At 32.2% G+C, this 17737-nt stretch overlaps 1 protein-coding gene across 1 annotated transcript; it reads right to left on the bottom strand.

The window, feature by feature from the left end:
* Positions 1-4269: 4269 nt before the first annotated feature.
* On the bottom strand, positions 4270-5866 carry LOC127075817 (probable carboxylesterase 8). Its single transcript, XM_051017304.1, has one exon. It carries the CDS (start codon positions 5761-5763, stop codon positions 4726-4728), a length of 1038 nt encoding a protein of 345 aa, XP_050873261.1. The 5' UTR covers positions 5764-5866; the 3' UTR covers positions 4270-4725.
* Positions 5867-17737: the final 11871 nt, after the last annotated feature.

Here is a 17737-nt window from a genome sequence, read left to right as displayed (position 1 = left end):
GGTCGTTGACTCAATTTTTCAAGTAGATTCTATTTTCAATGTTTATTTGATGTTGTTGATAAGTATTGATGTGTTTTGTTGAGAAATTACATAATTTAGTTATTATAATGAGTTTAATAAAAATGTTGAGCTGTGTTGAGATGTGTGGTTCAAAGAGGAACCATTGTTGTGGCCTTATATTGGTGATGTTCATGTTGTGTTTTAGATTCATAGAGGAACCGATGACGAATATTTGAGTTGGAGGTTTGAGACGAGTGTCGCGGCTAGAAAAATGACAGAGTCACCACCATCCTTTATTCGTTCCTAAGGAACAGGTAAATAATGATAAAACCTATTAACTAAAGGTGAGATATTGAGTTTGGGAGTCGGTTAAGTAAGAGGAAGGTGTTAGACACCCCTGACCTCCATTGTACTCAATGGGATCCTCCTCTAATTTTAGGGTTAGTGTGTTTCTAAGGAATGTCTGCTTCAATATTTATTAATTGTTTAATTATTTATTTATTTACAAAATTGTTTTATTCTTTTAATAAGGGAAGCCCTAAAAATTGTTTTTTGATTATTATACTCGCTAGAGTCTTACAGCTCTATGCCTACGTACCCTCAAATTTATTGAAGGATCAGAGTCCCGTAGTTCGTCTTAAAAATGTTGGTTGGTTGGTTGTTTTTATCCCTTAAAAGTTCTCACGCATTGGGGACAGAGAAGTAATTGATTTTAAAAAATGTCTCAATGCACTAAGGCAGAGGACTTATAGTTTGAGGTGCGTTTAGATTGATTTTATCCCAATTGATTATTTGCAAAAATATAATTATTAATTTATTTAAGAAAATAAATTAAAAGATAATTATATAAACCCAAGTATTATATCCCTTATCCCTAATCATTTATCCTTTAAACCCTAAAATTTTCTTAGAGATTTATCTCATGATTATTCCCATTATATATATATCCTTTTGATTGATTGAAGAAAAAAACTAACTATTTTGATTTAAGAAAGTAAACCCATAATGATATTATATATATATAGTTATTTTAACAAATATAAGAAAAGTTTAATTATATAATCTCAAAGACCATATCCCTTATCTTGATGTTTGTCTCTTGTTTTTATTCCTTGAAATTGTTATAAATTTTTTTTGCCCTTTATGTTTTTGATCATAGCCTTCTCGTAGTTCATGAATTTAGGATTTTGGTGTTGTTCCTCAATGTGAAAAGCAACAACTTTAGAATACTGGATTTAGTAAATTGTGGATTTAGTAAATTGTGGATGGTGAAAAGTGGGTACTATTTATAGGTAAAATTAGGTTAAAAAAATTAAATGAAATTGTACTGTTTAGGAATATTTTAATTTAACCTGATTTTCTCAGTTTCTTAAAGCACAAGTCAATGAATCAGGATGGATTCATGGTTTGGTGAATTTAGATGAAAAAATATTTTAAATAAATAAAAATAAGCTAGTTCCCTAATAATAATAAAAGATTTTGATTTTTTTGATTTTTTTGAGATTTTATTCATAAAACCATGATTTTAATGGGAAAATAATATTTTAAAATATGCTTTAAATAAAAATATAAAAAATAAAAATTAAATAATAAAAAATATTATTTTTATGATTTTTTGTAGTTTTGAAAATGAATAGAAAAGTTAGAAATAAAGTAAAACAAATAAAAGGGAAAAAATACTAAAAGTAAGAAACATAGGATTTTGAACTCATGCCCTTTCACACTCACAACTCCTTATACGTGCTCTTCTACCAATTATGTTATTTAATTATTTAAAATAAAGTACCTTTGACAAACATATATGATAAGAATCTAAATATCTCAATAACCTTGAAACAATCTTAAGTATTTTAAACTTAGATAGTTCACTAATTAAAATATCATCCTATTCAATAATAATTAATAATTTTTCTAGCCTAATTACCTAACTAAACAAATGACTTTAACCGATATTTTCTAATAGATTGCAAACTATATGTTTTTCTAAGTAGTTAATACAATTATATGTTAGCTTGACAAATTGAACTATACCCTCGAAATTTTTTAAAATAGCAATTAAACCCTAATGTAAGATCAAACTCCTTAGCGGAGAATAAAAAGTCAAAAGGGTCCCCCCTTTAACTTTTTAAGTCTCTGGGTTGACCAGATAAACTGTAAGGAGTTTTGGACATGTCGGTAATCTAAACTCTGAGTTAGCTGAGAAAGTGGTCAAAATTAGGGGTACGACAATGAGTATTACATTTGTTTGTTGCATTCGTGCATCATGTATATCAGAGATAGGTGATCGACTTCGGTCTAGTGATGAGTCTTAGGTTTAAATATGGAACGTGTGACGAGTCTGATGGTTCAGATATGGAACCAGGTTTTGAGAGAAACCAATAACAAGTCTAATGGTTCAGAGATGGAACCAGGTTTTGAGAGAAACCAATAACGAGTCTAATGGTTCAGAAATGGAACCAGGTTTAGAGAGAAACAATTGACGGATGGATTAAATCACTAACATACCTCTGATATCTAAAAACCTTGGTACCACATGCATTGGAGTGAAGGAGATGAGATGCATTGCATACATAACTGCATTTATGGTTAATTTTTCTTGTGGATGATTTATGTGATTGATGAGTGATATTATTTGCATTATCCTTGTTATTTTATGCACCATTAACATATTTGAATGTATTCTCACCCATTCTTGTTTGTATGTGTTATTCTTTATGCATATGGTGCAGATACTCAAGTAGATGAACCTTAACTTCTGTTGTGCTATGGAGGATGGCATAGTAGCCTTCATCGTCATTTATCACTTTTGAGTTTGTTTTTAGTTTACACGTGTCGCTCTGATAGTGTAACACTAGGATGAGTTACTTTTCTGTTTTGTGTTTTTTGAGAATTTTTGAACTATGTCCTTTATGATTTGAAATGAAATTGACTTTTAATTACCAGACAAGTAAAATTGAGTTGTTATTATTTATTCCCGCTGCTATAGTATGATAATTGAGAAAGTTGTTTTATGCTGGAAGAATGTGACACCATGTTGTTGAGTAAATCACCGACATGTTTTTATAAAATAAATATTTTGGGATTTAGGATATTACACACACCAACTTATTTTTTACAAGCACCAAACACAATGGTAGAATTTAAATCACTGCCAACTTAGAGAACTTTTTCCATAATCTCCAAACAATATGATGAACTTCACTAAAAACTATGGTGATACAAGTTACATTCAATTTGTTGAGAAAAGAAGAATTTGTGTAGACTATACGATAATCATATCCAAATTAGAAATTTGTTCTAGTTTTTGAAAGTTCACAAAATTTCAAACACATTGAAAAATGAGGATCACATGAAAGTGATATGTTGATTCTTAGAAATCTGATTTTAAAGTTATTCCAAGTTATTATATAGTTGTGTTATAAAAGATCATTTTCACACACATAGAATCATCGATGAACCAAGACACTATTTTAAAAAGGAACAATGGTTTAGTGATGCAATGATACATGAAAATTTTCTTATGTTCACATGGTAATTGATTACACAATCATGGTAATCAATTACACCTTTCCAATGTTTAAAATATTTGAAATTTTACATTGGTAATCGATTAATGTAAGTTTGTAATCAATTATTGACGGTGAAATTTTACATTGATAATCGATTAATGTAAGTTTATAATCAATTATTGACGGGCGCTGTTTGAATTTTTTTTGAATTTTTTAAAGTGGTAACTGATTACAGATTATGGATCGATTACATCATGTTAGCTTATTTTTATGTGATATTTTCTGAACTTTTAGTAATATAAGAGATGAATGGTGATATTTTATAAATAAAGAGATTTAACCTAAATTTTTTGCCATTGCTTTGAATCAATTATCATCTTCATCTTTTTATTTGTTTTTGTTGTCATTATTGTCTTCATCTTTTTCTTCTTTTGTTGATGCATTTGTGTATTTGTGTTCATCAAAACCTTAGTCACAGTCAAAGTCAAAGATAGTCTCTTCTTCATATTTGTTTAACTTTTTTCTTAGATAACTTTGTTTTTTTTATCATTATAATTCAAACATATCCAAGTACAATTCTAATTTTGACCGACTCAATGTCTTTGTCAGTAAAATGAACATTAAAACTTCATATAAGTGTGTCATTTACCACACAATGTTTGCAAAAACACACTGATGAAAAAGCAAAATAGTTTGTTTTCTAAGCTTAATAAGAACTAGTTGATAAATAGCATTCTAGGAAATCCTAAATACATAAGTCTTTCATGCAAAAACCATCATTTACTAATAACGTTGAAAACATGTCAAAGCCATAAACATGACACAACTTCAAAACCAACTTTGTTCATTTTTGCACATCAATTCTCTCCTGAATTGATAAATACCCAAAGCATTTTCCACCTGTTTGTAGTAAAACAATCCACCACCATCCATGCAGAAGCAACACGTCCAATGGGTTCCTCTCCAAATTTGAAATCTAAAGCCTAGTAAAATGTGATGATCCAATCTAACCCTAAAGATATGTATAATATTGACATAGTAAAATATGATGATCCCCTTTCATATTTGTGTTTCTTTAGTATTACTTTTGCAAAAACCATCGAGAGATTTTCATTTTATTTGGTATTTTTCAACAATGTAATGCCTATAATTTTATTACCATTCAATCAATATTAGTTTATAAGAGAAAAACACACATGCATCATAGAGAAGTTTATCAAGCACCTACAAACTTCCTAATGTCCTCAATCAAAGCCCATGAACTAGAAGCATAAGGTTCAAACACTTCCAGAGCATGAAACCCATATTCCCGAATACACGACACCACGTGCACCCCATGTGCTTTCAAAATCTTCACCAACTCCTTTTGTTTATCCACCACGGGATCCCCACAGTATTCCACAATATAATTTTCTTTAGGAATATCCCAATCGTATCCACTAACCAAACACTTCGGCAACCGTCCGATCTTCTCACCATATGCCTCATCTGCAACCGTCGGATTACAGTACATGTGATCGCGATCTGCACCCTCAGGCAAGGACAGGTTCCAAATTAAATCAGCCGCAGGTAAGGGTAATACATGATTGTTGATTAAACCAAGCTCAGATTCCGTTCTCTGGACCCCACCGAATAACGGAGAGTTTAATATCAGCCCTCGGATTTTAACAGGAGAGAGATCGAGATCGAGACTACGAAGACCCGCGAAGTAGGCGATGTTACCTCCCGCGCCGACTCCCATTATGAAACAGTTATCGAAGTCCACGTGGTTTTTAATCCATGGATCAGATTCATTTGGATTTTTCGATTGGGATTTGAGCCAAAGAAGAGATTCGATGGCGTCGTCATAGGCGGCGGGTAGACGATGCTCCGGCGAAAGACGGTAGTCAACGGAGGCGACAACAGCGGGGATTTTGGAGGCGTATATGGAACATGATTCGTGGAAGATAAGGGAGGAAGGGTGGTAGAAGATGAAGCCGCCGCCGTGGAAGTATAGAATGATGGGAAGTTTTCCGGGAGATGGCGGTGTATGTGGGATGAAGAGACGTATGGAAATTTTAGCGGAGGTGTTTAACGTTATGTCTTTAGAGAAAGCTTCTATGGAATCGGTTTTGTTGGGGTCAGTTGAGGGTGCCAGGGTGGGGACAATGTCGTATCTTGTTAAGGAACCGTTAGAGTTGATTTTGACATTGAGAAATTTGTACGGATCAATGGTGGAGTGTTGGGTAGAAGATGATGATGATGATTCACCCATTGTGGTTGAAAAGTTTTGAGAGAAGAATGAGGTTAATTAAGAGTCAATATATGCATGTGTTGCAAACACTAATCGGTAGTGAGTTTTTCCATATATGTTTTGCACATAGTATTCTGTCATGATTTTTACTATATATGTTTTGCACATAGTATTTCGTATATATGTTTTGCACATAGTATTCTGTAGTGATTTTTACCATATATGTTTTGCACATAGTATTCTTTGGTAATTTTTACCATATATGTTTTTACACATAGTATTATGCAGTGATTTTTACGCGGTGATTTTTACTATATATGTTTTACATATAATTAGTAGTACACAACAATCTTCGGTGGTTTTTTAATGTTTTGTACATTTGGTGGTTTTTCCTAATCAATGGTAAACTTTGGTTATTTTTGCCATATATGGTTTGCTCACAGTAGTTTGCGGTGGTTTGTGAATCTACCTCCTGTCATATATTATACCAGTTTAAGATTAATGATCGATCTTGCTGAAAATTTTAAAAAGAGACACAAGTATTAATTATAGTGAAAATCATTAGAATCATATAGAATTTTACCAAAATTTTAAAAAAAACTAACACGAATATATATAAAAGAGACAAGTACAATGTATAATTAATATTTTTATGATGGATTAATCAAACTTTTCTTTCAATGTAAATAAGTAAAATATTTAAATATTATATAAATAATGCATTGAAATTAAAAAAAGTTGAAACTGATTGAAAAATATTTTGCTGCAGAGTAAAGAATAAATAAGATACACAAGAAAATGTATAGTTTTTATTTCAAATCTAAAATAAATTAAAGCTTTGAGGTTCATAAATATCTTCCCGTGTGTTTGGGTGAGCTTCTTAGTATGTGTTTAAAAAGAAAATTTTGAAATCTTTTAATTTTATATATATTTATTAATATTGTTGACACTAACTATAATTAATTATAATATTTAACAATGATAAAATATAAAAAAATATAACATATAATAATATAAAATGTTGAAATAATAAGGTAAGTAGTTTGTCACTATCTACAAATTTGCATTTAGGAGAATTTATTAGCAAAAATAATAGATAGAGACAATAAAGTTTGTAGTTTTTCATTAACGAAAAGTTAACGTATGAGAGTACTATTTAATAACGAAAAGTTAACGAAAAGTTTGTAGTTTTACATTAACGAAAAGTTAACGAAAAGTTTGTAGCATTTAGTGCTATTTAATAATACACTACTAAGTATATTAATAAAAAATAATTAGTTTTATTAATAATTAATTGATCAAGTAGTGATTGAGGTTGGATTTGATAGAGATGATTATAGTTAGATCTTGGCAATTGCGATTGGAAAAGGACCGAAATCACTTGATGACACAATCCTCGAGGGTGTGATATAGCGAGGTACCATTCTAGATAACCGTCCTCACACTGAGAGGGGTAATGAACCCTAAGTGTTCGATCTCTAATGGCACAACCAGAGCTGATGAAGTTACTCTGCAACCACCAACCAATAGCTGCAAATGGTCTATCCGGAACTGTTCATGGGATACTCTGAACATAACCATATTGTCGCAGACACCTCTCAAGCAAGTGTCTAGCAACCATGGTCTCCCACCGCATATAACCTGAATATAATGAAGACTCCTCAAACTCACGGTGGACTCTTTGATTTGTCTATGATGTACATATCACATTATCTACAGTTAGTGCATCGAGCCTCCTCTTGTACTTAGTAACACCACTAGGATGTGTCTGTGTTGCCCTTAATCTCATTTCCCGTGGGGACCCCACTGGGGAATGTTGCACTCTCCTGTCACAGATGGTGGGGAAATACTCGTATATCCAACATTGATATCAAAACACAAACACAACAAATAATAAATAAGAAATGTTATTCGTAACAATTAAATAAGAAATCAACAACAAATAATAATTTAAGTATATATGTAATAAACTCAAATAACCAACAAGTTGTCTGGTCTCAAATATTGTCGTCATTCTAAGTGTTGTATACAGAATCATTAATGCATCATTACCCTTAAGCCTAACCGATAACCTCGAGGCTACTAAACAGGCACATGTATCAGGCGTCAATATAAATACTTGACTTATCCGCAAAGTCAGTACATGCTAGATGTAGCATGTACACCCTAGTGGCAGCCTCATAACTCCCATTCGTGACAACGTCGTCATACGTCTTCTGAAGTCAAGACATACAAAGGTGAGCGTCCCTATTGAAGCCAAACACCTTCTATACAGCCGCCTCAAAAACTCCAATATCTCATGCAACAGTCATACATGAAAGCGACGGGCTAAGAACATGAGCCGTCCAGAATCTGTTGTCGATGGGGAGATGGAACAATGAGGAGACATAATCCAGAGTGATAGTCATCTCCCCAAATGGATGATGAATGAAGATGTCTCCTTGTGCCATGTCTCAACAAACGCAGTAAGTAATGGAGCGTCGAGCATGGTGAGAGAGCAGTAGGAAAAATCAAGGAGCTTGAAGTCCCGTACAATCCGTCTGACCTGAATAAGCATCATAATCTTCAGGAAGTCCTTCAACTTCGACCAGTGCGATGTCACCTTTAGTGGGATACGATCCTGTAACAACCAAATTAAAAAAAAAGCAATTAACTTTCATGACACAATAATAAACAATTAAAGTTAAACATAAAAGACATACACCTCACCCTCCCATAGTCGTAATGCCACATGGTCAACATACTCAATAAGCACCAACCAGTCAATGGGTCCTCCAAGGAATTCTCCATTATTGTTCATAGAGGGCTCAGTCGAATGAGCTGTAACCTTTGTGTTAGTAGTAACAGATGAGACCAGATCAACAACAACATCTGGATGGACTATCAGAGCAACCACCTCATCAACAACCACGTCATGAGCAACCACCTCTTCAAAAATAACCTTAACAACATCCTTAACAGTAACCTCCTCAACAACTTCCCCGACAATCACCTTAGCAACCTCCTCAACAACAATCTCATATGCAACAACAACATCTGGCTGGACCACCGTAACAACCACCTCATCTCTGGACGACTCAACTGGTCGTACATGTCGGTGTCGAGTGCTACAATGTGCGTGAACTGACCCTACTCAACCAACCTTTTCCGGTTTGAACCTATTAGAATTACTCATCCAACCTGTATGTGGGAAGACTCAACCTCAGCAGCTATAACCTGGTTTGTCGCTCTATCAATAATTATGCCTGCAATAGTGTTGTTCCTGCCTCTGTATTTCACTACAAAGGAAGGAAAAATTAAAAAAATTTATTAACAGCCAGAAATTTTAGAATCTACGATAAAAAAAGGTTTTACGACTACCGAAAATTATTAAATTTCTAGTTAAAAAAAAAGTTTTTATAACTATCGAAAATTTCAGAATTTCAGGTAAAAAAACAAAGTTTTTTTAACTACCAAAAATTCTGAAATTTCTTGGAATTTCCATGGGATTTAGTATCGGAAATTTTTAAATTTCCGGTTAAAATGTTAGAATTAATACCATAAATTTTGAAATTTCGGGTACAAAATCCTAGAAATTATGACATTTGCGGTAATAAACGTATTGATTTTGAAAATTTCCGGTATCGCCCCAAACTATTGAGATTCGTACGTGGATTTTGTAAATGAGTAAAATAATTTTGCAAGGGCAATGTTGTCTTTTCATAGACAATGGGGGGTTCCGGGTTCAAGTGGAGGTGGAAAATCAATTGCTCCATCCTTATTGGTAGTGACATTCTAAGGAATTTGAAATTGTCCTTCATAAAATCTAAAAGTGTACTTTCAATGCACCTAAATTACACCACAACTTTTTGTAAGTGAGCCACCATGATTTTGCTAAAAAATAGTCCAAAGATATACTTTTGAGATAAATATAAAAGTATAATTATGTAAGAGAGAAAAGAGGTAGTAAACGATGATTATTGCAAGAAAAGAGGTTTAATTAATAAATTATTTAAAAGAAAAATGATATTTTCCCCTTCATACATCACTCTCATGGGCCTAATGAACACTCCTCGTGGCCCATTCATTTGCACATACACTTGAAGAATTAACCTCCTATCCCACGATTAATCCTAACATCCTCATATATTTTCATACTTCTCAAATTGTCATTTTAGTCAAAAGTTTGTATGAAATTTTTTAGAGTTCACTCAAAATTTCCGGTATCAGACTAAATTTCTGGTAGTTCATTCTAAAATTTCCAATACGAAATTTTATGTATTTTATCAGAAATTTCAAAAAGTTCAGTAGTTTATCAAAAAAATTTGAAAAGTATCCTAGTTTATCGGAAATTTTGAAATTTTTGATAATGTAAAAATTGTTTTTTTTTTAATTTTCAGATATATTTTTTTTAATTTTCAGATTTTTTTTTTAAATTCTGATATTTTTATCAAAAATTTCAAAAAAAGAAGATATTTTTTTTGGAAATTTCTTATATTTTTTCGAAATTTCCCCCCAAAAAAAAGAACAGAAAAGGTAATATAAATTACACTATGGGGTCTCAGGTTCAAATAGGAAGTATCATTTTAAATGCTCCATACACTTTGAATACTCTCATTGAAACCGGAAACAAAAACATGTTTTCAATTCATATGCAACATTTAGTAAACATATTTTTAATCCACCTTATCTAAGAAAGAAATACTAGAAAACTCATTCAATTTCATCTCTTGTTGGCCTTGGACCATTTCTGTACATGTCGGTAACAATTTTGCATTAAATTGGATTCACATAAAAAAAAAAAACTAAAAAAAAAGCATGTTTAGTAGTACTTATATAATAAGCAACTGTGACAACACCGGAAGAATCACCTCCTATCAAGATTTAGCTGTATTATATATATATATATATATATATATATATATATATATATATATATATATATATATATATATATATATATATATATATATATATATATATATATATATATATATATATATATATATATATATATATATATATATATATATATATATATATATATATATATATATATATATATATATATATATATATATATATATATATATATATATATATATATATATATATATATATATATATATATATATATATATATATATATATATATATATATATATATATATATTTGTTTTGTTTGAAATCCACAAGATTTAACACCATTTTTTAAATTTGTTTGCAGGTCTCTTATGGAAGTATACTTCCATATTTAATCTAGAAGTGTTAAATCTTGAAATCAGAAATAGTTGAAGTAGATAGTGAAAAATCCTGAATAAGTGGTGTTAATCTTTGATACAATGGCACGAGGTACACCTATAAGGTTAGAGTAAAATGCTTTGAGTCAGTTGAAACAATAGTGGATAACAAGCACATTAAATGCATTTTCATCATTAAAATATTTTGCTGCTTCCTTCTGACATGTGGATTGACGTGACTAGTTAGGGCATGGTGTTGCTTATAGTGCACTCGAGTGCACTAGAGTTTGCTCACATTTCTAAGGAAAAATCTAGTCTTGGATTTTGTAACTCCTTTTCACTCCTGATTTGGATCGTTCAACCATCTTTTTCCTATATATTGAAGGAGCTAGGCATTGAGGAAACTTTTCACATTCCTTAGCATTCAAGTTCATTCATAGATGTTCTTATTAGCAAACACCTATTTTCCTTCCTTCTTGAGAACATTTATCAGCGATTGTAACTTTTTGATCAAATATTTTTCCTTTCTTTATTACTATGGCTCATCAACCTTGCATAACCAGACACCATTCTTAACTCAAGATTTTACCTTAAACATTTCTTGTTTTTTGGTCAAGATGAGTGATATCACTATTCTTATAATGAGTAATTCTGAGAGCGACATCTCTTATGCTACGAGAATGAATGTATCCATTAATTATCATTTACCTCCCATTGCTTGTGACCGCATTAACCACGAGTTTATATCCTTGACCAGTGATTTTGATTCGAAAAGGGAATATGGGAACTCCCTTGATGAGAAAGCTTCTTCATTTGACTCTTTTGGGGCTCTCTTATCTGATGATAATGGAAAGGAAGATCGTTTTGGAATAAAATTGGTTGATACCATATCCCTTGGGTATTGATGATAATAAAGTATTTAGAGAACAATTGGGTAGTCTAACATCTGTTCAAGTATGCAAGATTATATGATTGAGAATAAATGAAAAAAAGCGTAAGGATTCTGCATATGAAGTTCAGACTCTGTCTCTGAAGATCAATTATGAAGACTCTAGCTCTGGTGGTGATCCAGACTCTAAAGAAGTCTACTTTGAAGAAAGCCAACCTCTTGTGATCCAAACCCATAAGCTTCATAAGCCAATAAGTGGACTCGGAAGTGATCAACCTCTATAGAGTGAAGTCCGAAGAAAGTCAACCTCTGAAGCAGAGTCTCTTCAATCGAGGAAACTCTGATAGACTCAGAGAACTTTTGATCACGTGAAGACTTAAGGAAAAATATCTTCTTGGTTGTCTGAGCTTCAACAAATATTTCTTCTTATAGAAAGTTGTTTTCTTGATGTGTCTAATGAAGTACAAAGGTTATCCAACCTTTTGGTGAAAGTCTTCAACGTCTCTTTTCTCCCTATCTATATAAGGAGCAGAAGATCAAAAGAAGAAGACAAATACACTACATCATAAGACTTTCAACCTTGACATTTCAAAGAGAAACTACTCTCTCAAAATTGCTAGACTTAGAGCCTTTTAACACTTGTATACTTTAGAAGTTATTAAGTCTTTGAGTCTTTCTAAATTGTATTCTGTCTGCACCTCTAATTGTATATCAAGTGTATTTGTTACCCAAATATCTCAACAACTTGTTATAGAGTCAGAAGTCTCTTGCTTTAGTGCTTGAGAATTTAAAGTCTCTTGCTTTTGTGCTTGGGCATAAAAATCTCTAACTTATGGATTTGAGCATTAGAAGCCTCTTGCTTGTGTGTTTGAGGATAAAAGCCTCTTACTCGTGGGTTTAAGCATTGGATGTCTCTTGTTTGGTGCTTGAGAATTTATAATCAGTTTGGTTATAGTGAAAATCCCTTGGAAGTATAAGGGAAATTGACTACTCTCAAGTTGTGAGAGGAACCATGATAACTACTTATGTCTGTACTTTTACTTTCCTTGCTTATGTACTTAACATTCCGCTGCTGTCAATTCTGATACGCTAAGTCAGATTCTGGTTCAGAATCTGATAAGGGCTTTCAAAATTAACCAAGTTTTTTGAGTCAGACTCTGAACAAAGTGTTCAAAATCCCATTAAGATTCAACAAAAGCAGAAGAAGAAAAATATTAAAGAGAAGAAGCCAACATAATTCAATCCCCATTCTTGTTTTTTTCTCACCTTCAGTTGGCATCAAAGCAAGGTCCCTGCTAAACACTTAATAGTGGTGCATAAAAGATCTTGCGAAAAATACATATCTTATCATATATGATGATTATGGAGTATCTAGTTCTGGTGGGGGTACACCTAATCCTTTTAGTACTGTTATTTATGATTACAGTACCTCTAAGAAAAACAATTACAAATCTAGACCTCCCACCTTTAGTGGAGACTCTACTTAATTTGAATGGTGGAAGAGAAAGATGTATACTCATATCACATGTCTTGATGATGAGTTATGGGATATTTTGTAAGATGACATTGACATTCAAGTCAATAGAGTTGGAATGGTGTCTATCATACCCTAGTTTTTAACCCTAAGATCCCATATCTCATTTGCATCCTTGCATACAAACAAGGTCACATCTTTGTCATCTCCCGCTCATCTTTGGGTTTTCCTTTTGCAGGGATCATCAAGCACCTATTTGTTGGTTTTACCTTTATGTTTATATGATTCATTTCTTATCTAACCACTAATCAAACTGGCAAAATATATGTTTTGTTTTCTTTAAGTTTATTGTGCAATGTAGGGCTTTTCATTAAGAGTATTAAGAATGGCTCCTCAGTCAGGGTTTCTTTGATTCCTCAGCAAATTATGGTCAACCATTGATTCTCAAGGGTCTACCTCTCAAAACATGATCTCTAAGTTTCTCAAGCATCATTCAATCTCATTGTGATCAAGAGTATCTCAAAGTCTAGTGGTTTATTTCTCAAGAGAAGTAAAAGGTTCATGTGTTTATTTTCATACCTTATTTAACAAGTTACCTCAAAATTTGAGCAATTTAAACAAGATAAATTCAAGGACACCTTATTTTGAGTTCATATGATCATCCATGTACCTTGGAATGCAAGAAAAGTCCAAGTACACAAGTTTATTCCTAGAGGTTTGACCAAAAAGTCAACATTTGAAGTCAAAGTTCAAAGGATCACAACTCCTTCGATTCTAAACATTTTTGAATGCCTCTTTTTGCATATGAGTCTTCTCAATATCCTCTACAACTTATCTTTATATGACAAGATCCAATTATGCTTGGAGGAACATCAAATGTTTGGAGACATTATAGGTCATTTGTGGACTTAGTGAAATTTGACCTATTTTCAAGTGACTTTTTCTCAACTTTTAAGGATTACAACTTCTCTTAGTATCCCACGTGCTTTGAAATGAAAAGAAAATCCATGTACACACGCTTGTTCCAAGAGGTTTGACCAAAAAGTCAATATTTTGAAGTCAAAGTTCCAAGGATCACAACTCCTTAAATTCTTAACATTTTTTAACGCTTCATTTTGCATATGACTCTTCTCAACCTCCTTTATAACTTCTCTTTACATGACAGGATCCAATTATGCTTGGAGGATCATCAAAACTTTGGAGACATTATAGGTCATTTGTGGACTTAGTGAAATTTGACCTATTTTCAAGTGACTTTTCTCAATTTTCAAGGATTATAACTTCTTAAATTTTCAACATTTGAGGCTGATTCTTTTTACATAATATCATTTGTGATTCCCTCTACAAGTTTTCTTAAAGGATCAAAATCAAATTATGCTTGGAAGGACATGGAATTAATTGAGACATTACATGTCATTTTCAACCATTTAGGACTCAGAATTTTCTAAGTTACATGACCAGTTTTTCGTGCCAACTTCAACATGCCATAATTTTGTGCTCAAGCATCCAAATGAAAAATTTCTTAGCACATTGTAATCTTTGATATGATGTTAACACATTGCAAGAAGAATGGGATCAAAAAGCCTCATAAGCAAGATGCCCCACTGAGTTGAGCATGGTGACTAGGAACTGAAGAAGTCACCATGGTCCGAATTTGAACTTCACTAATTCTAAATTACAAGCCAAATTACCACGCATTTTGGACCTAAACATGTTTAGCCAAATTACCACGCGTTTTGATGGATTACAAGTCACACATTTCTGACTTTCTGATCATATTAGTTTTGCACGAATTAAGCTTGATTCCACACGTATTTGGATCCAAACACATTCCCTATAAATAGAGGAATATATTGCATTCATTTCCAAGAGCCAAGAAATCCATGTTACACTTTGAAATTTTTCCAAAAAATTGAACTATCGTGTTTTGAATTCCAGCTTGTTTCAATCCAATTTCTTGATTCCATTAGCATCCCCGATCTTCTCTAAAGCTTTTGCAACAATTCCCAAGCTCTAAGACCTTCTTAAATGCTCTAACCAGATCAAGCTTCATCAACTTCTGATCACCATTTGGATAAGGTAGTTCTGAGCATCATTTGAATTCAAATAAGTTACCACAATGTAGTCTTTCACTCTCTGATGCTTTCCCCTAAGTTATCTGGTGTTGATTAATTGTGTTCATCATCTAATTTTATTTTTTGTGGCCTGCTTACTTTTGAAACTTCTCTGAAATTCCCCATGCTCAGTTTAGATAAATGAATTTGGAGCATGAGGTTGAATTCGTGACGAGGAGGCGATCACATTGGTGGTGGTCTCGTGTTCTGAATTTATTAAACAATGAAACTCTGGTGAGGGACTATCGGGAAAGATGACCGGAGTTCATCTCAAGTCATCTGAGTTTGGAGACACGTTGGACATTTGAAATGTTTTAATTGGTCCAATTTGAATTAAATCTCGTGTTTTATTTTGATTAATTTCCATCGTGCGCCCTAGCATGAGGATTGTTGGATCTGCCACATCAATTAATGAGGCATGATCCAACGCTCCGTGTTTTATCTGATTTTATTTCCTTTTCTTTTTTCATTTCAAATTACTTTTTTTTTTTAAAATTCATAGTAATTTCATTTTTTATCAGAAAAATCCAATTTTTTTTTATAAAATTCTCTTTCATTTTTCTTCATCTGATTTTCATTTTTTCACAGTTTATTTCGTTGATTTTCTATTTTTCTTGAACTTTCTCTTTTCTACTTTGTTTTAGTTGGTTTAAAAATACTTTTAGGCATTTAAAATTTATGAAAAAATTATTTTATGTTTGTTATTTTATTTCCAACCTTCCATAATTTTCTTGGCCATTTATTTTATTGCATTTTATATATGTTTGACCTTTGTTGACTTCTGTTAGCCTTGGATCTTAGTTGATTTGATCATTGGTCTCATCAAACTCAATGGATCTTGAGTGTTGATGGGGTGAAAATCCTAATCCACCAAAATGGATGATTGATTTTGATGATGAATTGATCAAGCCTTTGATCCAATTTGGGTTTGATCTCTCTTATCCTATTCTTCTTTATCTCTTTCTTTACCTCTTGATCAATTGGATGATTTGTGTTCATCTTGATCATGATATGTGGATTGGTGTTTGATGAACTTTCATCATTTCAAATCTACGTCCTAATTGATCATGGATCATTCAAGGTACTTTGGATTGATGCATAAGTTTTTCCTAAGTATCATGAAGTATTGATTGATATAATGGACCACCCTTCTAGCCTTTGTGCTTGATCAATTCTCTTTTCTTTTTTTGTGTGGCATAGCTTTAGGAGAATTATTTACATATCATTTATCTAGAATGTATTAACACAAACATTATTATTGACCGGCCTCAGACAATTGTGACTTCTACATAATTCCAATTACGATTTCTTAACATAGCGCTAAATTTGTACTGAAAGAAAGTCCTTTTCATAAGTGAGATTGTAAGTCTCCCACTCCTCATGGTATTGTGTGAAAAATATTGTATCCTTTTAACTTATGAGAGCTAGTGACATACTTGTTAACTTTTATCCAAGTTGGAACCCTTCTCATAGGTGATGTGAAGGTCCATATTTTTATACTTGTGGGTGAATAGTTGAGTCTCTCCAAAAAATGACCAATCATATTTCTCTTCTTGATCACTAACATCACTTATTAACATATTATTGTATTAATTATACTTTAATGTCATTTATCTTATGCTCTTTATTCTTTTGTCATTTACTTTATGCTTTTATTTTTAGCATTTCATTACATATTGTTTGTTCTTATATTATTTGTTCTTTGTCTATTTGGATTTCTCTTTCTTTCAAAGACATTAATAAAGAAAAAACCTCTAAAAAATGGTTCTCTTGATTCATTTACTTATGGTTACTATCCTTAGCATTGTTGTGGAGTTATGGACTTAGAATTAGGACCTTGACCCTTGCTTTAGGAGTTTGTGATTTTGAGACTTTGGGATTCATCCGGTGCCTTTGACTTTTGATTTATTTTGAAGACTTGGCTTGGTTACAATGGTTTCATCCGATGCATGGTTTATTCTTTGTTTACTTGGCTTGCGTGTGGCTTAATCCAAAGGAGGGAATTCTTGCTTGAGTTATGTCATAAAGCTTGCTATCTCTTGGTTAGGTATTTCCTCCCTAGGTTTTACTTTATGCTCTAAGATAATCACTTATTCTCCTCCCCTTCTTTTATTTTCAAAATATCCTCTCTCTTTTTCAAAAATTTCTTATTTTCAAACTTAAATCACTTTCTCAATAAAACCTTGACTTTATTCAAGTGATTTTCAAAACCTTTTTCTGAATAAATGCTAACACATCTTAAGCATATTCAAAACCAATTTCAAAAGACTTACAAAAATACATAACTCATTCAAACTAT

This window comes from Lathyrus oleraceus, chromosome 4 (genome assembly GCF_024323335.1).
Source record: "Lathyrus oleraceus cultivar Zhongwan6 chromosome 4, CAAS_Psat_ZW6_1.0, whole genome shotgun sequence".
NCBI classification, from domain to species: domain Eukaryota; kingdom Viridiplantae; phylum Streptophyta; class Magnoliopsida; order Fabales; family Fabaceae; genus Lathyrus; species Lathyrus oleraceus.
The sequence above is the reverse complement of the archived record's forward strand: the minus strand, read 5'-3'. Positions and strand labels throughout refer to the sequence as shown.